The sequence below is a fragment of the Chiloscyllium punctatum genome, chromosome 32, assembly GCF_047496795.1.
Source record: "Chiloscyllium punctatum isolate Juve2018m chromosome 32, sChiPun1.3, whole genome shotgun sequence".
In the NCBI taxonomy this organism is placed as follows: domain Eukaryota; kingdom Metazoa; phylum Chordata; class Chondrichthyes; order Orectolobiformes; family Hemiscylliidae; genus Chiloscyllium; species Chiloscyllium punctatum.
The window spans coordinates 32075304-32101010 of NC_092770.1; the positions used below are offsets into that span (position 1 = coordinate 32075304).

Sequence of the window (25707 nt, forward strand, 5' to 3'; positions counted from 1 at the left end):
GTGTCTGTGTGTGAGGGTGTGGGAGTGCCTGTATGTGTGTGGGTGTGTCTGTGTGTGTGGGTGTGTGTGTGTGTCTATGTGTGTGTGGATGTGTGTGTGTGTGGGGGTGTGTGTGTGTGGGGGGGGTGTGTGTGTATGTGTGTGTCGGGGTGTGTATGTGTGTGTGTCTATGTGTGTGGATGTGTGTGGGTGTGTGTATGTGTGTGTGGGGGGGTGTATGTGTGTGTCTATGTGTATGGATGTGTGTGTGGGGGTGTGGATGTGTGTGTGGGGGTGTGTGTGTGTGTCTATGTGTGTGTATGTGGGTGTGTGGATGTGTGTATGTGGGTGTGTGTGTGTGTGTCTATGTGTGTGTGGGTGTGTGTGTGTGTGTGTGTGTGTGTGTGTATGTGTGTGTGTCTATGTGTGTGTGGGGGTGTGTGTGTGTGTATGTGTGTGTCTATGTGTGTGTGGGGGGGTGTGTATGTGTGTGTGTGGGTGTGTGTATGTGTGTGGATGTGTATGTGTGTGTGTGTGTCTGTGTGTGTGTCTATGTGTGTGTATGTGTGTGTGTGTCTGTGTGTGTGTCTATGTGTGTGTTTGTGTGTGTGTGTGTGTGGAGCTGCTGTGCTGGGTGACTGTGACACGTTGTTCTGTTCCAATCTTTCAGCAATGGTTCAGACAAATGTCCAAACGGGAATGAAGAGAAAGGTCAGGAGGAGGTCGCGGTTTACCTCTGAGAATCAGAATCCAAACAGGTTAGTGCACTGACAAAAAATAATTGCGTTTATCTTGAACAGTGATGGAACGTTGAAGTCATTTATTCTTATACAACATCTTGCATTTATTTATATAGCAACTTTCATGTGGTGAAACATTCCAGCAGGTTTGCAGGCCTTGTGGGTGGGTTTAAAGATCCCACCGTCTCTCACCAAAAGGAACCTGAGCCGATATTTATCCCTGAACCAGCACCTGAACAAACCCCGTTGTTTGGTCATTACTGTTGGTGGGAGCTTGCTGTGCACGATTGGGCTGAATGTTTGCTTCATTACAAAAGTATTTCAGTGATTGTGGAGCACTTTGGGACATTGTCAGGATATGAAAGGGGCTGAATAAGTGCAGGAAGGAGAGGGGAGACACATTTTGTGATAAACGAGAAATGAATAAGTTCAGTAACAGTAGATTGTGAAATCTGCAGCATTTCAGGTGCAGTGGGTAACCAGACTGTGTCAAACCCTGTCACACCATGCACTTGGCAGTTCAAAGGTGACCGTGGCTGTTGGATGGACTACAGGAGACTGGTAGGTGCTAAAATGTATTTTTCTTTGTGTTCCTCCTCTCGTCACCTGCCCAGATCTGGTGATTCAGATACAACACCAAAACTCACTCCCCGTCCGCGCCCCTCACTCCCCGTCTGCCTCCCCTCTGTCCCTTCGTTCCCTGTCCGCGCCCCTCACTCCCCATCCATGTCCCCTCACTCTCCGTCTGCAACCCCTCACTCCCCATCCGCCTCCCCTCACTCCCCGTCCGCGTCCCCTCACTCCCCGTCCGCGTCCCCTCACTCCTCGTCCGCGTCCCCGTCCCCTCACTCCCCGTCCCCGTCCCCGTCCCCTCACTCCCCGTCCGCATCCCCTCATTCCCCATCCGCACCCCCTCCTCCTCGTCGGCTCCCCGTCTGCGCCCCCTCCTCCCTGTCCACTCCCCCTCACTCCCTGTCTGCGCCCCCTCCTCCCCGTCTGTGCCCCCTCCTCTCTGTCTGTGCTCCCTCACTCCCTGTCTGTGCCTTCTCCTCCCTGCGCCCCTTCCTCCCTGTCCACTCCCCCTCACTCTCTGTCTGTGCCCCCTCACTCTCTCTCTGCGCCCTCTCACTCCCTGTCTGTGCCCCCTCCTCTCTGTTGCACCCCCTCACTCCTTGTCTGTGCCCCTTCCTCTCTCTCTGCACCCCCTCCTCTCTGTTGCGCCCCCTCACCCCCTGTCTGCGCCCCCTCCTCTCTGTCTGTGCCCTGTCCTCTCTGTCTGCGCCCCCTCCTCTCTGTCTGCACCCCCTCCTCCCCGTCTGTGCCCCCTCACTCCCTGTCTGCACCCCCTCCTCTCTGTCTGCGCTCCCTCCTCCCTGTCTGCACCCCCTCCTCCCTGTCCACTCCCCCTCACTCTCTGTCTGCGCCCCCTCACTCCCTGTCTGTGCCCCCTCCTCCCTGTCTGCGCCCCCTCACTCCCGTCCACTCCCCCTCACTCCCTGTCTGCACCCCTCACTCCCTATTCACTCCCCCTCACTCCCTATTCACTCCCCCTCACTCCCTGTCTGCGCCCCCTCACTCCCGTCCACTCCCCCTCACTCCCTGTCCACTCCCCCTCACTCCCTGTCTGCGCCCCCTCCTCCCTGTCTGCACCCCCTCCTCTCTGTCTGCGCCCCCTCACTCCCGTCCACTCCCCCTCACTCCCTGTCCACTCCCCCTCACTCCCTGTCCGCGCCCCCTCCTCCCTGTCCACGCCTCCTCACTCCCTGTCCACTCCCCCTCACTCCCTGTCCACTCCCCCTCACTCCCTGTCCACTCCCCCTCACTCCCTGTCTGCACCCCTCACTCCCTGTCTGCACCCCTCACTCCCTGTCCACTCCCCCTCACTCCCTGTCCACTCCCCCTCACTCCCTGTCTGTGCCCCCTCACTCCCTGTCTGTGCCCCCTCACTCCACCCACCAATCCCCACCACTCCTGCTCAGTGGAGCGTAGGGGGGGATTTGATTGAAACTTCCAGAATACTGAGAGCCCCAAATTGAGGGGACGCGACGAAGATATTTCTACCAGTGGAAGAGACTTGGAGCCAAGGGCACAGCCTCCGAGTGAAGGGACAATCCTTTCCAACTGAGATGGGGAGGAATTTCTTCAGCCAGAGGATGGGGAATCTGTGGAACTGATTGCTGCAGAGTGTATTGAAGACAGAGGTGGATAGGTTCTTGATTACTAAGGGGGTCAAGGGTTATGAGGAGATGGTAGGAAATTGAGTTGAGAAACACCTCAGCCATTATCAAATGGTGGTCCACACCTGATGGGCTGAATGGCCTGATTTTGCTCCTATATCACTCCCCACACTCCCTCCACACTCCATTATTCCCCTGACAATATAAAGAGTATTTTCCCTTTCTCTGTGTCACTTACATTACAATGTGAGATTATTGCTGCAACTTGCATTTAAATATCACCTATTAATTTACCAGAACATGGGAGTACCAAAAAGTCAACACTGGCCAAGAACAACGTAAGGAGATACTAGGACAGGTCAAAGAGGCACATTGTAAGAAAGAAAGGAATTGGGAGGGAATTGCAGAGCTTAAGGTACAGGCAGCTGCCAATTTGTACACAGCAAGATCCCACGTTGACGAAGTGAACAAAGTGAGGAATTAGGCAGGAGGACTCCTCTCCTCTGAATACAGCTGTGGGATCTTTCCTTCCAGTTGAACAGGAACAAGAAGCACATCTGAAAGGCAACTGCTACGTCAATCTACTCCCCCTTCAGCACCATGATGACACATTGAGTTCTATTGATTTTGAGAGCAGAGTGGATTCTGTGTTTGCAGTGATGGAGATCAGAGTGACTGTACTCCAGGCAGCGGGCTGACCCTCCATCTCTGAGCTGCTGCTGCTGGATATTTACATTGCGTTTCTTCCTTGAACAAGTTCAAAGTATCTTTCCTAAAGAAACACCCATGAACCTATTGGGAGTCCGTTACACCTGTGTAGGTATTTTCCGCAGGGAGTCCCCTGTATAGATATTTTCCAACCGAAATGTTATTACACTCCTTTGGAGCAGGTGGGACTTGAACGTAGGTCTCCTTACTCAGAGGTAGGGACACTACTACTGTGCCATAACTCATGCCTTTCTTCACTGGCCTACATCGGTAGCCAATCCAGCAACACGTACACTGTAACGTTCCCATCCCGAGATGCTGTATAGCTTTGTTGCTGTACCTGACATTTGCTGAGTGCTCTGACCCCACCCAGGGCTTGTCTGAGGTACGTTCCCAATTCTCTTTGTCCCCAGTTTTGGTGAACAAGCCTTCAGCTACTGCTAGAGCTCAAAGCGCTGGAGCTTCCTCCCAATGGCTTCCTGTTGAATTCTGTTTGATAATTGGTCTCAGTGAAGGTGTTCGACAGTGTTAAAGGTGCTTTTTAGCTGCAAGTTGTTATAACAGGCAGGAAATTCCCTGCTCTTTACAATGGCTTTGGGTTTTAACATATTTTTCTGAAAGGTGAGATCACTGGCATGGATCCTCTGTCCCTTCCTCTCTCAGTCCCTCCCTCTCTCCCTCGTTCAATCCCTCCCTCCCTTCCTTCCTTCCTTCCTCCCTCCTTCAATATTGTATTTCTTTATGATCAAAGTGGTTGAGCTGATGAACTGGGGGCTGAAGGTTGTTGACTGACACCTCAGGGTGTCTTTGAAGGGCATGCTCAGTTCCACAGGAGACGCTGAATCAAGGCCCTTATAAATCTGTTCAGGTGGATATTAAAAATTCAATGTCACTTCTTAGGTGTTCGGACCAACATGTGTCCTTCAAACAGCCGAATCAAAAATCTGAGAATTGTTACATGTCAGAAGGAGACCATTGTGGCTGTACTGGCTCGTTAAATGATAATCATTACCGAGAGCCAATCTCCTTCCCACATATCCCTTGCACATTAATTCTCTCCAAATAACCATCCAATACCCTATTGAATGCCTCAACTGAATCTGCCTCTATCACATTTCCAGGCCATGTATTCTGTCCTCTAACTACTCACTCGATAAAAATGTTTCTCGCACATCATGTTTGCTTCTTTCACACATTACTTTAAATCTCTGCCCCTCTTCTCCCTTTCACAAGCAGGGACAGCTTCTCCATATCTAGTCTGTCCAGCCTGCTCGTGATTTTAAAAGCCTCTGTCACATCTCCTGCCAGCTTTCCCCTCTCCAGGGAGAACAGTCCCAACCTCTTCAATCTGCCCTCATCACTGACGTTTCCCATTCTTGTAAATCGCTCTGCACCCTCTCTGATGCAGTCACATCTCTCCTATAATGTGACACCCAGAACTGTACACAATAATCCAGCTGAGGTCTGAAACCCAGTGATGTCTGCAAACCAAGCATCTTTCAAAACTGCTGTGCATGGGTTTTTGTTACGATTGGAGGAGTACAATAATTTATCAGCTTGTTGGGGCCAATGCTGCATTGGCGCATATCACACACCGGTCTTGCCCTGCTCTGCATAAGTGCTCTGAGTGACCTGTGACACACCTCCACCAAAACCTTCTGATCTGAAAACCAGCAAAACCCTAAATCCAGCACAGACTCTGTCCCCTGGTTGTCAGTGTTGGGACACTGTCGCTATAGAATCGTCGGCCATTAACCGTTCACCATTCCGCTGTTAGAGTGTGAGTCTGTATCTTTGCATCATCATTCTGATTTCTTGTTTCCATTCCACAGGGTGAAGGTGGCACTGTCTGCTCAATAAATAGTCAAGATATTGAACAGAGTTATCAGCAGAACCCCCAAGGATCCCTGCAATTTACCGCTGGCCACTTCCAGTACAGACTGGATTTGTCAGGTGCAGGCTTGTATCTATCGATCAGGTTTAAAATGCAATGGTACTGTCCCCTCGGAAAAATTATCCATTTTGTCCAACATCCTTGCTTTTTCATGGCTGCCCTGTAGGTTTCTTCTTTTCCAGTGTTTTCCCAATTCCCTTTTGAAAATTCCTATGAGTCTGCTTTCAGGCAGATTTCACCTCACTCTCCGAGTACTTTAGCTAGTTCCCTTCAATCTCTCTCTTTCTCAGACCTGACCCTCCTGTCACTAGCAACAGTTTCCCCTTATTTGTTCCAACAAACCCTTCATAATACCTTGGAACACCTCTCAGTAACCCTCTCTTTCAAAGGAGAATAGAACATAGAACTTTACAGCACAGTACAGGCCCTTCGGCCCTCTATGTTGTGCTGCCCTGTGGAACAAATCTGAAACCCATCTAACCTGCACTATTCCATTCTCGTCCAGATGCCTATCCAACCACCATTTAAATGCCCTTAAATTTGGTGAGTTTGTTACTGTTGCAGGCAGTGCATTCCATGCCCCCCCCTTGCTCTCTGAGTAAAGAAACTACCTCTGACATCTGTCCTATATCTATCACCCCTCAATTTAAAGCTATGTCCCCTCAAGCTAGCCATCACCATCTGAGGGATAAGGCTCTCACTGTCCACCCTAACCCTCTGATTATCTTATATGTCTCAATTAAGTCACCTGTCAACCTTCTTCTCTCTAACGAAAAGACCCTCAGCCTTTCCTCATAAGACCTTCCCCTCCATACCAGGCAACATCCTGGTAAATCTCCTCTAAACCCTCTCCAAAGCTTCCACATCCTTCCTATAATGCGGTGACCAGAACTGTACCAGAATAATCCAGATTCTCCAGTCTTTTATGTGATGGGTCATTTTAAAGTAACTGAATGTTGGTACTAACTCAATGGGAACATTATTATCTGAATAAACCAAATCCGGACAGTCCATTCAGCTTTAATGTACATTTCTTCAATGTGAATTGGCGATAATGCAGTTGAAGAACTTAGACCATTACTTGTAGAACACAAACGTTCCTGAGCTGGATTGGCTGTAATGTGATTCCAGTGCCATGAGTTGAAATGGTGCTGTCTTGTCATCATTAGGACAGTAAAATTGTGAAACTGACCATAGCTCTGACTATGAGAAAATGAGGGCTGCAGATGCTGGAGACCAGAGTTGAAAAATGTGGTGCTGGAAAAAGCAGGTCAGGCAGCATCCAAGGAGCAGGAGAATCGACGTTTCGGGCATAAGCCCTTCTTCAACCCTGCCCTATATGTCGATTCTCCTGCTCCTTGGATGCTGCCTGGCCTGCTTTTTCCAGCACCACATTTTTCAAAACATAGCTCTGACTATGTAAAGGGATGCTGCCAAATGCAGAGATTCAAACATTCTGGGTTTTTGTTTTGCATTTCCACAGCATGCAGGATTGAAGATTGAGACCATAAGAAATTATTGAATGAGCTTTCACTTCCTACCCAATTCTTCTTACTTTTAAAATGTTTGATAAAATGTTGAATAAAATGTAACTGGGTTTTTAACATGCTGCTTTGTTTGGAACAGCTTCTTTGTCCCTGATTTATAATTGTGTATCAGTGAAACATTAAATCTCTCCTTTCCATCACACAAAATTCTGCCCATTTAACAGAAAAATGTTTTCAGAGTTTTGGTTTTTTGTCTACTTCAACTTCTACCCTAATCCCATGGATATGTTCTAATCTTTATTAAAATGACCAATTCCTGTTGTTTCTACTTGGTTGACTGTGGTAATTCTTCACTGTGATTGGCTGCTTCCTCTGCTCAATGATGTCTGCATTGTTTACATTAACTTGGAGCGAGCGGAATTCACTTACAAGTGACTTCACGCTCAGCAGCAAGTGCAGACCACCGACTGTAAAGTTAAAGCCGCAGAAATAGTGAAAAGTTATGTGAGGGAAATGGATGTGACCAGTCCACGTTGGTGTTTATTTTCCATTTCCTGCCCTGATCATTGTTTTGAATTTTTTTGCAGCCATGACACAAATCAACCTTGTAACTCACACCAGGAGAGCGGTAAGGCGTTTGCAAACTCCGAGCCTGCAGGGAGCTCATGGGTAAGTGAGCAGTATATCAGTAACACCAGACCACAAACACAACTGGAATACTGATACCAACAGAGAATTCTGCATGAAATAATAAATAATCTGCTTTCATGTGGTTCACAGTTTATTTCCTTTCTTTGGTACCCATTGACAGTGGAAGGGAAACAAATGCGAGTGTTTTAAATTTTAATCCATTTTTCTAACCAACCTGTTCAGAGACATTGTTACACACCTCTGGAACAGGTGGGACTTGAACCCAGGCTCCTGGTCCAGGGGTAAGGGCACTACCACTATGCCACTAGAGGGACAGCAGGGGGAGTATACTCTCATGAACAGACAAAAGGCAGCAGTTTGAGGTGTTGGTGGCAACTGAGTCCAGATGGGGAGGTGGTTCATACAAAAGGTTGTAATTGGGTGGGGATTATTCTACTTTCAAACCAGATTCCTAACTCATGCCTGATCCAAAAGCATTTGGATGTGGGCCATCCAAATTGTGACCGGTTCAATCCTATCATAGGGGAAGCTTCAGAGAACATTGGCCTTCCCGTACTCACCATCCTCACCCACAATCAACAAGGCACAAGTCATGAGTGTGATGGAATACTCCTCACTTTCCTGGATGGGTGCAGCTCCAACATCACTCAAGAAGCTCGACACCATCCAGGACAATATATCCCTCCATCACTGACACTCAGTTACAGCAGTTTGTACTATCCACAAGATGCAGTGCAGAAATTCATCAAGGATCCTTAGACAACATCTTCCAAACCCATGACCACTTCCATCTAGAAGGACAAGAGCAGCAGATACAGGGGGACACCACCCCCTGCAAGTTCCCCTCCAAGCCACTCACCATCCTGACTTGGAAATATATTGCCATTCTTTCAGCGTCACTGGATCAGAATCTTGGAATTCCCTGTGTGCTGGTATTGCAAGTCAACCTGTCGCATGTGGTCTGCAGTAGTTCAAGGCAGCAGCTCAGTACCACCACCTCAAGGGTAACTGGCGATGGGTAATAAATGCTGCCCCAATCAGTGCCACCCACATCACGGGAATTCATTTTTAAAAAACCAGAAAAGCAGGTTATCTGGTCAGTATCATTGTGGGAGCTTTCTGCGCAGAACCCAGCAACCACATTTCCAATAAGAATGAGTACACTTCAAAAGCAGTTCATTTACTGCCAAGTACTTTGGACCATCCTGAGATCATGAAAGGTGCTACATAAATGCAACTCTTTATTGTTTCTGGCTGTTTCACAGAAGCACTGGAGGTAACGGATTGTGGCAGTTCCTGGATGAAGAAGGGTTGTGGCAAGAGTATTCACAGGTTGGTCAGACTTTCTTTTTGAAGTTTAACTGGACAATGCTACACTTGACCTTCGAATATTGCAAGTGGATGTGTGACAAATTGTAAATTGCACGGTCCAGCTCTGACACAGCTCTGTGGAGGAATAGCACATGTTTGAAGCTGAGAGCTAAGGATTTGTGGGATGCACTCCCCGTTTGAGCTGCTGTATTTCAAATGAGAAGTTACATGGAAGGCATCAAAGATTCCAGAATTTTAAAAAGATTAGCTGAGTTCCCCTCAGTGTTCTGGTTCACATTTGTATCTCAGTTAATGTCATTATAACACACAAATAGTTTTCACAACTGTTAGTGGGAGTTAGCTGTGAATAAATTAGCTTCTACATTTTGCAGAATGACTATATTTCAAAAATACTTCATCAGTTTTTACATTCTCTTTGAGATATCCTGTGCTATGTGAATGTTGCTATCAAAATGCAAGTCTTTCTTAAACCTTTTTCTAAAAGAATACATCACAGGGGACAAATTAGAAAAGTCACACCTTTTCCAGGTCCTTATTGACCTACTGTGCCTTTTTAAATTTTGATGTTTGTTGTATTTCAGACATCTATGGCTTGAGGTGTTTTGTCCTGTTTACTATTCAGAAGGAAATGATCAGGAACGTGAGGAATGCTGCCCTCTAGTGGGGCAGAGGGAATCCTGCAACAGGACGAAAGACCATTAGAGGAGGCAAAAATCTTAGAATTTTAATCGGATGAAGGATTGGGGAGGTTGTATTTTCAGGATGACCATCATCAACCAGATGGATTGGTGCTGGGGCTACCATTATTGACGATATACCTTCATGACTTGGATGAGGAATGTGAATATACTCTAACCAAGTTTGCAAATGACAAACAGGTCAGGAGGCAAGTGATGAAGAACACAGAGGGTCTGCAGAGGGAGATAGACAGGTGAAGCGAGTGGGTTAAAAACCTGGCAACAGCAATACAATGTGGTGAGATCTGTGGTCATACACCTTGGCTGGAAGAGCAGAGGAGCTGAATTATTTAGGTGGAAAAAGGCAGCAGGGAGTCTGCTGGATAACCTTGGGTCAGAGGCCACAGCTCAGCTGGTCCCACAAAGCATCCTGAAGGAACCCTCTGAATTCACAATGTTCCGCTAACCTTTATAATGTGGCTATGAATTGGGCGAGAGACTCTCCTTCCAGTTTTACCCTTTTATTAAAATGGAAATATTCCACGATCATCAGTGGCTCTGGTGCAAAATGACTTTCCAAACACAGTCCTTTATAGGTCTTCTCCACCAGTTTCTCTGGTAGCACCAGACACCTTAGAATGGCAAAGGTGTCCAACACTATCATTTAGTCTTCAGCCACCCTGTTTACCTTCAAGTCTGGATTAAGACATTCATTGTTCGGAATCTGTCTCTTTGTTAAATAGCGGTCCAAACTGGCCCACCATTTTGTTTTCCTGCTTGCAGCCCAAGTTCCTTTGGTGACACGTTCTATGATGATTTCAATAAGCTCCTGCATGAGTCTGTCCCTGTTCAGCCACTGGCTTTGGCCTGAGTCCCCTCACACCTATAGCTCTCACCTGCTCCTCGGTGAATACCCTTCTTCCCCAGCATCGACTGCAGCCTAAGTCCCCTTGCAAGTGCTTCCCTTTGGTCTGTCTCCCAGTACGTCTACCACGCTACCTCCCCAATCCTGTTCTGTCTCCAAGGGCCAAGCAATGTCCAATCTCCTCCCTTCCTTCCAAAAATAGTGGTCGCACACCATTAGTGTTCGGTGACTCTAAGTTATAAAAATACTATGAGGTAGGCTTCGAAGTTTCATTTTATGTCCATAGCAGGACCTTGACTATACCCTCCCTTTGGAGAAAGTGAGGACTGCAGATGCTGGAGATCAGAGCTGAAAAATGTGTTGCTGGAAAAGTTCAGCAGGAGAATCGACGTTTCGGGCATAAGCCCTTCTTCAATGAATGGACAATATCCATGCTGTATAAGTCAGTTGTTTGTATGTAGTTGGGTGTGTGTGCTACCCCATAAGAAGGGCTTATGCCCGAAACGCCGATTCTCCTGCTCCTTGGATGCTGCCTGACCTGCTGTGCTTTTCCAGCAACACATTTTTCAGCTATACCCTCCCTTTCCAAACTTCAGTCTGGTCACCTGGTCTTAAATGACTATATTTCAAAAATACTTCATCAGTTTTTACATTCTCTTTGAGATATCCTGTGCTATGTGAATGTTGCTATCAAAATGCAAGTCTTTCTTAAACCTTTTTCTAAAAGAATACATCACAGGGGACAAATTAGAAAAGTCACACCTTTTCCAGGTCCTTATTGACCTACTGTGCCTTTTTAAATTTTGATGTTTGTTGTATTTCAGACATCTATGGCTTGAGGTGTTTTGTCCTGTTTACTATTCAGAAGGAAATGATCAGGAACGTGAGGAATGCTGCCCTCTAGTGGGGCAGAGGGAATCCTGCAACAGGACGAAAGACCATTAGAGGAGGCAAAAATCTTAGAATTTTAATCGGATGAAGGATTGGGGAGGTTGTATTTTCAGGATGACCATCATCAACCAGATGGATTGGTGCTGGGGCTACCATTATTGACGATATACCTTCATGACTTGGATGAGGAATGTGAATATACTCTAACCAAGTTTGCAAATGACAAACAGGTCAGGAGGCAAGTGATGAAGAACACAGAGGGTCTGCAGAGGGAGATAGACAGGTGAAGCGAGTGGGTTAAAAACCTGGCAACAGCAATACAATGTGGTGAGATCTGTGGTCATACACCTTGGCTGGAAGAGCAGAGGAGCTGAATTATTTAGGTGGAAAAAGGCAGCAGGGAGTCTGCTGGATAACCTTGGGTCAGAGGCCACAGCTCAGCTGGTCCCACAAAGCATCCTGAAGGAACCCTCTGAATTCACAATGTTCCGCTAACCTTTATAATGTGGCTATGAATTGGGCGAGAGACTCTCCTTCCAGTTTTACCCTTTTATTAAAATGGAAATATTCCACGATCATCAGTGGCTCTGGTGCAAAATGACTTTCCAAACACAGTCCTTTATAGGTCTTCTCCACCAGTTTCTCTGGTAGCACCAGACACCTTAGAATGGCAAAGGTGTCCAACACTATCATTTAGTCTTCAGCCACCCTGTTTACCTTCAAGTCTGGATTAAGACATTCATTGTTCGGAATCTGTCTCTTTGTTAAATAGCGGTCCAAACTGGCCCACCATTTTGTTTTCCTGCTTGCAGCCCAAGTTCCTTTGGTGACACGTTCTATGATGATTTCAATAAGCTCCTGCATGAGTCTGTCCCTGTTCAGCCACTGGCTTTGGCCTGAGTCCCCTCACACCTATAGCTCTCACCTGCTCCTCGGTGAATACCCTTCTTCCCCAGCATCGACTGCAGCCTAAGTCCCCTTGCAAGTGCTTCCCTTTGGTCTGTCTCCCAGTACGTCTACCACGCTACCTCCCCAATCCTGTTCTGTCTCCAAGGGCCAAGCAATGTCCAATCTCCTCCCTTCCTTCCAAAAATAGTGGTCGCACACCATTAGTGTTCGGTGACTCTAAGTTATAAAAATACTATGAGGTAGGCTTCGAAGTTTCATTTTATGTCCATAGCAGGACCTTGACTATACCCTCCCTTTGGAGAAAGTGAGGACTGCAGATGCTGGAGATCAGAGCTGAAAAATGTGTTGCTGGAAAAGTTCAGCAGGAGAATCGACGTTTCGGGCATAAGCCCTTCTTCAATGAATGGACAATATCCATGCTGTATAAGTCAGTTGTTTGTATGTAGTTGGGTGTGTGTGCTACCCCATAAGAAGGGCTTATGCCCGAAACGCCGATTCTCCTGCTCCTTGGATGCTGCCTGACCTGCTGTGCTTTTCCAGCAACACATTTTTCAGCTATACCCTCCCTTTCCAAACTTCAGTCTGGTCACCTGGTCTTAAAGGGGTAGCACACACACCCAACTGGGAAATTGAATTTAATAAATCTGATCACTTGCGGTGTTCATGGGGAGGGATCTGAGAACTCCTGCTATGAACATACAGGTTGTTCTGTGATAACGCACATTTCATCAGCACGAATTTGGCTACAATACGACTGACAAATTGTGGACTTTGTTCGGAAAACGCGAACTTTCTACTGAATGGGTAGAGTGATTTTTCTATAGCGCAAGGTCACAGAGGGACACAACTGACAGATTATAGCAGAACAACCTGTAACTGATTTTACTTGTTCATACATATGCCTTTTTCGGTTTTAAGAGTTCTCTGATCAGCAAGTAACTGATCAAAGTAACTAGATACTTGCTTGTTAGCCTGGTCTACAATCCAAGAAGTGAAGGAGGTAAGTCCAAGGATGGCTTTGTGGAACAATGACAAGTTATCAGACTGAATTCAGTCTGAAACAGTAGAGCAGGCTATTCAGCCCACCATTTCTGTGCCAGCTCTTTGAAAGAGCTATCCAAATAGACCCACTCTCTTGTTCTTAACCCCATGAGACTGCATCAAAGAACAAAGAAAGAACAAAGAAAATTTACAGCCCAGGAACAGGCCCTTCAGCCCTCCAAGCCTGAGTCGATCCAAATGTACTGTCTAAACCTGTTACCCAATTCCTAAGCATCTGTATCCCTCATGCATCTGTCCAGACACATCTTAAATGAATCTACCGTGCCTGCCTCTACCACCTCTGCTGGCAACACGTTCCAAACGCCCACCACCCTCTGTGTGAAGTACTTGCCACGTGTATCCCCCTTAAACTTTCCACCTCTCACCTTGAAAGCGTGACCTCTCGTTATTGAATCCTTCGCCCTTGGGAAAAAACTTGTCTCTATCCACCCTGTCTATACCCCTCATGATTTTGTAAACCTCAATCAGGACCCCCCTCAATCTCCTTTTTTCTAATGAAAACAAACCTAACCTACTCAATATCTCTTCAAAACTAGCACCTTCCATACCAGGGAACATCCTCATAAACCTTCTCTGCACCCACATCCTTTTGGTAATGTGGCGACCAGAACTGTACACACTATTCTAAATGCAGCCGAACCAAAGTCTTGTACAATTTAATTTCCTTTCCTATCCCCATGAGCCTGCATCATTTCCTTTCCAAATATTCAAACTGATGATTGTATCTGTTTCCACTGCCCTGCCAGGCATCACACTCTAGATGATAAAATCTCAAAGTTTAAAGAAAGTTGCTTCTCATCTCCAATCTGGTTAATTTCCCAAACGTGTGCATGTCCTTTGGTTACCCATCCTCTGACCAGCTTTTTTTTTAAAAAAAAACTTATTCTATCAAACCCTTTCATCTTGAACACTTCCAACAAATCTTCCCTTAACCTTATGTTCTCTAATACAAACAGGTCTAGCCTTTACATGTTACTGAAGACCCCCATTTCAGATATCGTTCAAGTAAATCTCCCCTCCTAGTCCAGTGAAATGGGTAACTTCTCTATGATGTTCTGAAATATTTATTTGAGAGCTGGGAATTATGACACAATAACTGTATCAGCCATCTCCACACAGCCTGGAATCCTCAAGTCAGTTTCCAGTCAAGACATTGAGACAATTTACCAGATGAATCCTCAAGGTTCCATGAGGTTCTCTGCAGGATGGTTCAGTTACAGTTTGGATTTCTCAGGTAAACCAAATCTCCCATCAATACCATGCCATAAATATGTAACACGCGTGGTATGTCCCTGTTTCAAGTGAATTTAATCTGTCTCTGGTGTTGTGTTGCAGCCATGACACAGACCAATTTGACAACCAGGAAAGTCAGACAAGTGCGTCGTCTTTGAAGGCAGAGCAGAAAGGCTTTAGCCACAAAGGAAGCCGCTAGGACTCCGGTCCATAGAAGTGTGTTCCAACAGGACTCAAGTGAAATTTGCAGCATTCTCTCCTAAAGTGTATAGTCAACAGCCTGTTGGGATTTCAGAGCAACAAATGGACATACAGATATTTCAAGAATGTTGATTGTAAGCCTCTGATTTATTGCCTCTCCATCCCAGTCACAGATGGGTTGAGGTATTTATCGAATGGAGCAAGCACAGCCCTATGGGGGGGGGTTGAACAAACAGGAAGTGCCGAGGAAGTCTCTGTGGTGTTTATCAGTCTTGATTTGGCTATCAAACCACAATAAATGGAAAGTACCAAGCTCTCTGAGGATAACCAGAGACACCAATGAATACCATTGATATCCACAAACCAAAAATGATTTTCTTTAAATACAGGTCTGATACAGCAGAAGAGTTTATCGTGTTCCAAACAATGCATAATGATATACATTCATTTAATTTTTTTTTAAAAGATAAAACTCATGGTTCTGGTTTCTTTGTGAATTGTTTTTGTTGCAAGATCTGGAGACCTGTTTGGAGATGTGCATTTTCAATGATGTTTTTAACCCTTGACTTGAAGAGTTTGGGGTTGGGTGGTTTAGTGCATTTTGTATAAAAGTGGGAAACCCTGCTGTTACCTAGCAACAAAGATCCTGGGACATTAAGAACACAAGTCAGTTAGTCTGTGCATGGGTTTACCCAGGAATGGAAGCAGGAGGGTTAAACTTTGCAAAGTTTTGGCAAACTGAGTTTAGGGAGAGTCACGTATTCACTCTAAAGTGTATAAGTAATGGTGAGTTTGATTTGAAGTTTGCTATGGATGTTTTGGGGAGATATACCAGGTTAAAAAAAAAGCATAATGAAGATTTTTTATACATCTTATGCTACACCTCCATGGCTGGTGGGACTTGAAGTGAGACATTCTTGTCCAGAAGAAAGGACATTGCTACTGCACCATAAGATCCCTCAGAGTAGCTAGTGAATAGTCATAGAGACGTACAGCATGGAAACAGACCCTTCAGTCCAACCCGTCCATGCCGACCAGATATCCCAACCTAATCTAGTCCCACCTGCCAGCACCCGGCCCATATCCCTCCAAATCCTTCCTATTCATATACCCATCCAGATGCCTCTTAAATGTTGCAACTGTACCAGCCTCCACCACTTCCTCTGGCAGCTCATTCCATACACATACGACCCTGTGTCATTGGATGGAATGGAAACTGACTGCAGTTGTGGCAGCCTTAGTGTGGAAATAGTGGTGAATATTCACTGGAGTTTGGTGTGTGTAAGGATATTGCAGAGATAAAAGGAATAGTGCGTTTAAATCTTTTTACTGGTGTTCACACCAAAATATCTCAATTTTCTGTTGAGTTTATAGTTTATATTTAATTTTACTTCAATAAATGTTTTATTCTATGTTAAACATCCACCTAACAAACTTTTGTGAATGTGTTCAGTAACTGGTCTCCTGGGATTAAAAAAACAAAGTTTGGGCTAACTAGCTATGTTTTACTCTGAGATTAGACTTGACCAGAATTAACATCAGCGGATTCATAACACAACTTTTGAAAATGTCATAAGGAGTATGCTTTACAGCTGAATAAAACAAAAAATTAACTGCTTCCCCAAAGTGAAAAAAGACTAGCATCAAGATGACTAATACTGGCAATGTGTCCCAAATTAAATAACCAATTTACAAAAAAAAATCATTATGGAGAGAAGGGATAAAATTGCTAAGTAAACCAAGAACCTGAACTTTTGGTGTATAAATGTCTTAGATATGTACACATTACACTAAACAATAACAAAAATTTCAATCAAGTATTCACAAAGAAAGTATTTCTTTGGGTGAGGAAATCCAAAATGAGAAAGGATACAAACTCAAATCAGGTCATTTAGGAGTAAAAACAGAAGTACATCTACACACAGAGGAATTAAGGGTTACCAGAAAAGACATTAAAATGGGCATGAGGAGCACGTGATCAGCTGTGACCCTATTGAATGGAACAGTAGCTTCAAGGGGCCGAATGGCCTACTTCTGTTCCTTTCTTTTCGTGTTCTTACAGACAGTGGGAATCTGGAGCTGTTCTCTCCAAATGTTGTGGCTACTGGGAATTAACTAGAATTTTCATTCCTGAGATCATGAGACAATTATGTATATTTATTGAGGGATACAGAATTAAAACTGGTAAATGGAGCTGAGAGACAGAGTAGAACCATTCTGAATGGAAGAACAGGTTGAGGAGGCAGAACAGCCTACTCCTGTTGACAATATGCCATTTACAGGTAATTTGTGTTGCTGCACACAGCCTGTTTGCTATACTTCATCGCCCATTTAAGATTGCTCTGTAACCTCAGATGAATGCATTTTAAAGGGGAAAACGGTGTTAAGTGCATGGTAAATTCTGCATTAAAGGGGTCACTTGTTAATATATGAGAACGCTCAGTGTTGACAGGGAATTGATACCATGATTTAACAATAATGGTGCAGTGGCTGATGCAGGGACTGAAGGGAGGTCAGACCAGAGAGCATTCAGGAAATTTGGCCACATTAATATTTTGAAACAAGCTATTTTCCATGGACTGGACACCCACAATGACCCAAAATTAAATCAGTGTCTTTAACAGAAAGATTTCTACACTTTGGGATGAGGATCCACATTCAAAACTTAAGGTAAGAGATCTGGAGTCAAAAAGTGTGGTGTCGGAAAAGCACAGCAGGTCAGGCAGCATCTGAGGAGGAGAGTCGACACATTGCTGATGAAGGGCTTATGCCCAAAATGTCAACTCTCCTGCTCCTCGGATGCTGCCTAACCTGCTGTGCTCTTCCAGTGCCACACTGTTCGACTCTGACTCTCCAGGATCTGCAGTCCTCACTTTCTCATTATAAGAGCCCTGGAGTCCAACTGCTAAGGGATGAGAAATTCCAAAAACGAAGAATATTATTTGAATTACAGAGGGGATAAAATGACAATTCATGGAAGAGTTGATAATTGTGAAATTCAGGTTCACATCTGTTTCCATGCTGTACACCTCTAAGACTCTATGTTACCTGTTGGCTAATAAAAAAATTAAGTTGTGTGTGATAAAGTGAGTATATTGGCTCATAATGCCAATCAGCAATGATTACACTGAACAGGGTCAAGAGACTAAATTACTTCCTCCTGTTTCATTTGTGAGCATCTTGGTTTGGTTTTGCTGATGGCCACAAAATCTAACCTATTAACCATAGCCACTATTTTGTAAGTTTGGTAGGTACAATCTTATTTGACCATTCTTAGTCTATTTGTTTGAGAATTTCACAGATTAACAACTCAATTGATTTGATTAAATTAATTCAATCTTTGGAAGTAAGTACAGAAAAGGGAGGCTAAGATCACAAACTCTTGCGCTGGATTCAGACCAGATAATACATTAATTATCAAAAGTATGTTATTGCAGAACAACCATTGTCCATTCTTGAATTATGAAGTATGTGTTACACAAATAGTCACAAGGTGAATGGTAGTTTCAATTCCATTCTTATCATGGACACATCACAAACACAATTATCCCAAGTTAGGCTTCTAAACACACAAGACATTTCTTTATGGAAGGAAGGTACAAACTCAAAGTGGACAAAACTATGTGGAAACTTAGCAGCTTTGTACAAGTTGTTTTGTTTCACAATAACTCAAAACATTCATAATGCAAATTCAGAAAGAGGGCCTGTTTTAAGTTCAGAGTACCTGAGCAAGACAACCAACTCGAGAATGTATTGTCTTCAGTTGCCAGTTTGCAAAGAAGAGAGCACCTTTCACTACTTCAGGACATGAGAAGTTGCTTCACAGCCAAAGTACTCACTCAGGGTGCTGCTTTGGGAAATTCAACAGCCAATTTACACTGAGCAAGACTCCACAAACAGTATTTAGATAAATAACAACCAGTTGATGGTGATGTTGCCAGGGAGTATGGAGTTCTACACAGTGTTAATTTTCAATGTACTGACCATGGAGTGTCCACCTTGGAGGCAACAGGCCCTCCATTTAAAATTAATCTGTAAGCCAGCAACTATAACAGCGCCAATCACTGTAGATTTGTATTCAAGTCTCTGGGTTGAGATCAGAAATCTTGACCTTCTCATTTAAAGTTGAGTGTAACCTACTGCTTACATCCACACAAGTTTATTGGACATCCAAAATGGTGATGAAGCCTTAAATCTCTAATTAATTATCAAGTCAGCTGTATCAAATTAAATGCATGGAACTGATGAGTGGTGATTTACAGCATGCTGACTGCCACTGTTTGTTGTTTCATCAGCCCTTAACCTACACGTATTTGTCTTAGACATGAATGTGATTAAACTTTCAATACAAATAGTTGGTCTAGTGATGCATTCAGAGCCACCTTCTCTGCCCACCTTAAACTTCAGGACTGGAGAATCTGTATGACTGCCATGAAAAATCTACATGTGTGCACCACATCCTCACAGACACGTAATGATATATGTATGCATATTCACACACATATACACACATACGCATATCATTGGAGCTTTCTTTACAATTTTTAATGTCAAATATTGTAAGAGGGTTTTTCTTCTCAATTATGGTTATCTTTACTTTCAAACTACCAAAACTAAACCAGCTATTTCTTTGTTACAGTAGAAATTGATCTATAATTGCTGAATACTGTACATTTCAACTGATCTGTAATTTGGTACAAGAATATTTATTTTCTCTCATTTTAAATACCTGTAGTACTCAGCAAAGATGATGTACAACAATGGCATGCCAGGTAAATGCATCTTTTAACAACTACCACAGAATTCATCACAAACACAAAGTAAGGCAGACAAGAAATAACAAATGCCCAAAATATGCACACAATGTACTTTATCTTCACCAAACCATTACAATCAAACAGAATACCTAAAAATAATCTAAAGACAGTTTCAGAAGACACTTGGGTATCTAGCAACTAATCAATAATAGGAATGTTGATATGTTCAATTACTTTGGACTGTCCACTTCTGTATCCCTGAAGTACAGAATGGCAGTGAATATTTTACAAGGGGTTTGACATGCGGCTCAGCAGTTTGAAAGATGCCTTCATCTGATCGGCCACATTAACTTATTGCACAACAACAAAGTAGTGGAAAAAACAGGCTCCACTGCAACGTATTGGACTTTCACCCCAAGGTGATTTTGGTTTGTTTGTAAGAAGGTGGCAATTTGAACTGCTGGTGCCACCTCAGTACAAGCACCGGAACGACATGTAGAATAAATTAATTGCTTAATATTGCTGTACATTCATTAAGGCTGCAGAACTGGTCCCAGACAGAAAGCTCATCAAATGGAACTAAAACAGAGCACAGCATGGAAGTATAAAGTGGACATTCTTCTCACAACAAACACCTGCCAAAAAGACAACTTGCGCTACTTAAGACCACTTAACGACATACGGGAAACTGCTACGTTTTTGAGGCATTGTGTGGCTTTTACTGTGTAAGGCCATCTGGGTTTCACAGCAGCAAAAAATGGAACAGGAACCAATTTCCGTATAAAAGCACAAGGTACCCAAATGGAACTAAAACATTTTTAATTGGTAGTGCCCTCTTCCACAGGGTCTGCAATAAAAGAGGGGATATACACTAGCCGAATAGGTCCTTTAGGTCTTTATTAGCTGAGCTGCTGGGCGGCACAGAGTTCGTTGGCAAGTTCGACTGTGAGAAGTCCTGGGGTGACATGAATGGGTTGGCCTGTAGAGGGGACATAGTGAAGTTGGGCTGCCCCATCACACTAGGCTGAGTCCCTCCCATTGGACTGTTTGTGGCTGGTGAAGCCTGGGCTGGGACAAATTGCTTCAGCCACTGGTTCTGGGATGTTGCAGGCAGTGGCTTTTGCGCTGGCTGGGCCATTTGGTTCAAGGTGACCTTGCTGTTCTTCTGAGGACCCAGCAAGTTGTCCAAAGCTGACAGGTCCATGGCTTTACCCGGCTGTGAAATGGGCCCAGGACCGGGACCGGGCCCAGGCCCAGGCCCAGGCCCAGGCTGTCCCAGTGTGCCAATGCTGGAGAAAGTTGGCAAGTTGGTTGCCGATGACATCGGCACTCTGTGGATGCCAGTGGAACTTCGGGTACCATAGAGGTTTTGTCCTGTGCCAGCCATGGTCACACTGCTGCCGTACGTAGGTTGAAATGCCATGGAGGCATTGAAGCCCATGCCATTGCTCATGCTTCCCAAAGCATTCAGGCTGGTGCTGGAACTGGGGAAGCCCATGCTGCTGTTCATTGGGGAAGGTGAGGAGAAGCCAGTCGAGGACATAGTCTGTGCCAGACTGTGTTTGGACGTGTTAATAGACAGTGAATTCATGGAGGACATGTTTTCTAACAAACTGCTTGTCAGGTCTTTGGTCTGCGAACAGAGAAAAACAAAGAATGAGGTTCTGTCCAAAAGCTTATGAGAAGAAACAACTTCAGAAAAAACAACAGGTGTCCGAGACAGCTTTTCATAGTTTGATACAATATAGCATAAATATCCTAGAAGGCTGTTCATGTGATGCGACTTTGAAAGTGCTGTTGAATTAGTCCCGCTTTCCTGTATCTAGTAAAACATAGCTTTAAATTAAATTTGCAGAATTTTTTTTATTGTGTTAAAAGTAAACATTTATTCCAGCATTGGGCTGTTGTATATTGCTTCAATAAACTGAGAAATGACAAGAGGTTTTGCTAAACTGAATTTTTTCTGTCACGTATTGTGTAAAGTGGATTCTGTTGAAATTCTTTACAGGATTTATTACTCTCTTTTTTTTAAATTCACATAAAATATGGGTATTGCTGGAAAGGCCTTCTCCCTGGAGGTCTGTGACCAATGGTGTTCCACAAGGATCAGTGCTGGAACCTTTGTTATTATTACTATACATAAATGATTTGAATGAAAATGTAGGTGGGCTGATTCATAAGTTTACCCAGATGTCACAGAGACTGAAGGAGCTGTGGATAGTGAGGAAGGTTACGAAATGATGCTGCAGAATATAGATCAGCTGGAAAGCTGGACAGAGAAATAGCAGGTGGAGTTTGATCTGGAAAAGTCAGAGGTGATGCATTTTGGGATGTCAGATGCAAGAGGAAAGTATACAATAAATACTAGGACCCATAAGAGCACTGATATACAGAAGGAATTTGGGGTGAAAGTCCATAGCTGCCTGAAAGTGGCAATACAAGAGGATAAGGTGGTAAAGAAGGCGTATGGCATGCTTGCCTTCATCAGTTAGGGCATTAAGTATACAAAAATGACAAGTCATGTTACAGCTGTATAAAACTTTAGCTAGGCCACACTTTGATTGTTGTACATGGTTCTGATCACCACAATACAGGAAGGCTGTGGAGGCTTTGGAGAGGGTGCAAAAGAGGTTTACCATGTTGATTTGTGGATTGTGGTGTATTAGCTATAAGGAGAGGTTGGACAAACTTGGGTTGTCTTTGCTAAAGTGTTGGAGGTTGAGGGGTGGCCTGAAAGAAATACATAAAATAATGAAGAGCCTGGATAGTTGCAGAGTCTTTTTCCCAGGGTGGAAATGTCTAATAGTAGGCTTTAAGGTGACAGGAGAAATGTTTAAAGGTGTGCGAGGCAAGTTCTTTTTTCCCCACAGAGGGTGGTAATGTACCTGGACCATGTCAACAGGAAAAGTGATAGATGCAGGTATGAAAGCAAAAGTTAAGAAGCATTTACATAGATACATTGACAGGCAGGGATTAGAGGGATACAGATCATGTGCAGACATATCGGATCAGTTTAGAATAGCAGCATGGTCAGCAAAGACATGGTGGTCTTTTCTACACAACACAATGGCTTGCTGGGCCACTACAGACAGTTGGTAAGAATCAACTACATGGCTGTGGGTTTAGAGTCACACTTAGAAAGAATGGCTCTGGATAACTTCATGAAAAGATGTAGGTTTGCTCGCTGAGCTGGAAGGTTCATTTCCAGACGTTTCGTTACCCTACTAGGTAACATCTTCAGTGGGCCTCCGGGCAAAGCACTGTTCATAATTCCTGCCTTCTATTTATATGTTTGGGTTTCTTTGAGTTGGTGATGTCATTTCCCACGGTGATGTCATTTCCTGTTCTTTTTCTCAGGAGTTGGTAGATGAGGACAAGAACAGGAAACAACATCACCGCAGGAAATGACATCACCAACCCAAAGAAACCCAAATATATAAATAGAAAGCAGGAATTATCAACAGTACTTCACCCAGAGGCCCATTGAATATCATACCTAGTAGGCTGATGACATGTCTGCAAATGAACCTTCCAGCTCAGCGAGCTAACGTACATCTAGAATCTCATCTTGAGGTACAAAGCTTCTCAAAACTCACTAGCTTCATCAAAGGCCATAAGTGAACCAGGTGGATTTTTACAACAATCCTGTAGTTCCATTGTCACTATTATAGATAACAGCTTTGTATTCCAGATTTTATTAACTGAATTTTTTTAAATTTTGCAGGTGGAGTGGTGAGATTTGAATACATGTTTCCAAATCATTTGTCCAGGCATTGGGCTCACTAGAGCAGTAATATAATCACGATTCTACCATATCTGGAGATAATATTTTATGATGATATCCAATTAAAATCTTTTCGTATTCCTCTTTGAAAATTCAAAGTGGCGCATCTACTGTTTTAAGGATATTAACTTGTACAAACTAAGCAAAGCATTTTATATAAAACAAAGCGCTGGAGAAACTCAGGTGGTCCAGCAACATTTGTGGATAAAGGAACAGAATTCATGCTCTTTCAGAAGAGCTGGACTTGAAAAGTTAACACTTTTTTTTCCAGATGTTGTTAGACCTACTGATCCTCCCCAGCACTTTGTTTTTATTTCCGATGATCCACAGGGTTCTAGGTTTATTTCAGCATTTTTAAAAAATGCATACATGGACAAATAAGTCAACGGTGAGGTTATGGACACGCTCCTGAGTGTAAAGTCAACTTTGCAGAGACAAACCTGTTTGCTTGGGGCTGAAACTTGAACAGACTTTGGGGCAAGGGGTTGCTGACTTCGAAGTTTCTGAACCTGTTCCTGCTCTTTGGCCAGTCGCTGCTTCTCTTCCAACGTAAGGGAAGTCTGGTTCCAGGAAAGAAAATGTCTTAAGATTGTTTCACAGAAACCACAGAATTTTACAGTTCAGAAAGAGTGGTCATTTGGACCCCCACCTGTGCTGATGCTTTGAAAGAATGGTGCTTTCTCTTCAGGAAACAATTGGCCCACTAAATACAGAACTATTCATTACAACTATCCCATGAATCTGCTTGACTTTCTGATAGTTAGCCCCCCTGCTCTTCTCTGAAAGGCCCAAGATTTTATTATTAAAACATGCAACATTAAAACATTTAAAACAGATTAAAACATTCCTAGTCCATGTACATTCACGCTGCTTGTTCTTCAGAGGTCTTATAATTTAGCATCAATTCTCATGCATGAGTAAAAGCAAAATCGGCAGATTTTAAAGATCTGGAATAAAAACCAAATTGAGTCAGGAAGAAGAAACTCTGTTCCTCTCTCCACAGATACTGCCAAATTTGATGAGTTTCTCAAAACACACTTTTTTCCTTCCAGATTTCTAGTAAATGGGGTTGTGGTTGAATGTGATGGGGGAGGGTGTAGGTTCGCTCGCTGAGCTGTAGGTTTGATATCCAGACGTTTCATTACCTGGCTAGGTAACATCATCAGTGGCGACCTCCAAGTGAAGCGAAGCTGTTGTCTCCTGCTTTCTATTTATATCTTTCTCCTGGATGGGGTTCCTGGGGTTTGTCGTGATGTCATTTCCTGTTCATTTTCTGAGGGGTTGATAGATGGTATCTAGATCTATGTGTTTGTTTATGGCGTTGTGGTTGGAGTGCCAGGCCTCTAGGAATTCTCTGGCATGTCTTTGCTTAGCCTGTCCCAGGATAGATGTGTTGTCCCAGTCGAATTGGTGGGTTTTTTTCATCCGTGTGTAGGGCTACGAGGGAGAGGGGGTCTTGTCTTTTTGTGGCTAGCTGGTGTTCATGAATCCTGTTGGCTAACTTTCTTCCTGTTTGTCCTAGGTAGTGTTTGTGGCAGTCCTTGCATGGAATTTTATAGATGACGTTGGTTTTGTCCATGGATTGTACTGGGTCTTTTAAGTTTGTTAGTTTTTGTTTGAGTGTGTTGGTGGGTTTGTGTGCTACTAGGATTCCGAGGGGTCTCAGTAGTCTGGCTCTCATTTCTGAAACTTCTTTGATATATGGTAAGGTGGTTAGGGTTTCTGGCTGTGTTTGGTCTGCTTGTCGTGGTTTGTTCTTGAGGAATCTGCGCACTGTGTTTTTTGAGTATCCGTTCTTCTTGAATACGTCGTATAGGTGGTTCTCCTCTGTTTCCCGAAGTTAGTCTGTGCTGCAGTGTGTGGTAGCTTGTTGGAATAGTGTTCTGATACTGCTTCGTTTGTGTTGGGATGGTTGCTGGTGTAGTTAACTATTTGGTCAGTGTTTGTCGGTTTTCTATATACACAGGTTTGTAATTCTCCCTCTAATTACAAGGGAGAATTACAAACCTGTGTATATAGAAAACCGACAAACACTGACCAAATAGTTAACTACACCAGCAACCATCCCAACACAAACGAAGCAGTATCAGAACACTATTCCAATAAGCTACCACACACTGCAGCACAGACTAACTTCGGGAAACAGAGGAGAACCACCTATACGACGTATTCAAGAAGAACGGATACTCAAAAAACACAGTGCGCAGATTCCTCAAGAACAAACCACGACAAGCAGACCAAACACAGCCAGAAACCCTAACCACCTTACCATATATCAAAGAAGTTTCAGAAATGAGAGCCAGACTACTGAGACCCCTCGGAATCCTAGTAGCACACAAACCCACCAACACACACAAACA

At 44.0% G+C, this 25707-nt stretch overlaps 2 protein-coding genes across 4 annotated transcripts in view; one reads left to right on the plus strand and one right to left on the minus strand.

Moving 5' to 3' along the window:
- LOC140458042 (uncharacterized) overlaps positions 1–17497 on the plus strand; it is a 33776-nt gene extending 16279 nt beyond the window's left edge. The window contains exons 5-11 of the mRNA XM_072552028.1: positions 650–737; positions 1178–1280; positions 5437–5557; positions 7573–7654; positions 8902–8968; positions 14492–14606; positions 14708–17497. Of these exons, the coding sequence (XP_072408129.1) occupies positions 650–737; positions 1178–1280; positions 5437–5557; positions 7573–7654; positions 8902–8968; positions 14492–14606; positions 14708–14763 (632 nt within the window). The 3' untranslated portion in view covers positions 14764–17497. The remainder of the gene's footprint in view (positions 1–649; positions 738–1177; positions 1281–5436; positions 5558–7572; positions 7655–8901; positions 8969–14491; positions 14607–14707) is intronic.
- Positions 17498–19659: 2162 nt separating this feature from the next.
- The window catches only part of scyl2 (SCY1 like pseudokinase 2), a 57496-nt gene continuing 51448 nt past the window's right edge, over positions 19660–25707 (minus strand). For all 3 annotated transcript variants that reach the window (XM_072552027.1, XM_072552025.1, XM_072552026.1), the window contains 2 exons: positions 23788–23907; positions 19660–21196 (listed from right to left, as the gene is read on the minus strand). In XM_072552027.1, coding sequence (XP_072408128.1) covers positions 20435–21196; positions 23788–23907 — 882 coding nt within the window. In that variant the 3' untranslated portion in view covers positions 19660–20434. The remainder of the gene's footprint in view (positions 21197–23787; positions 23908–25707) is intronic.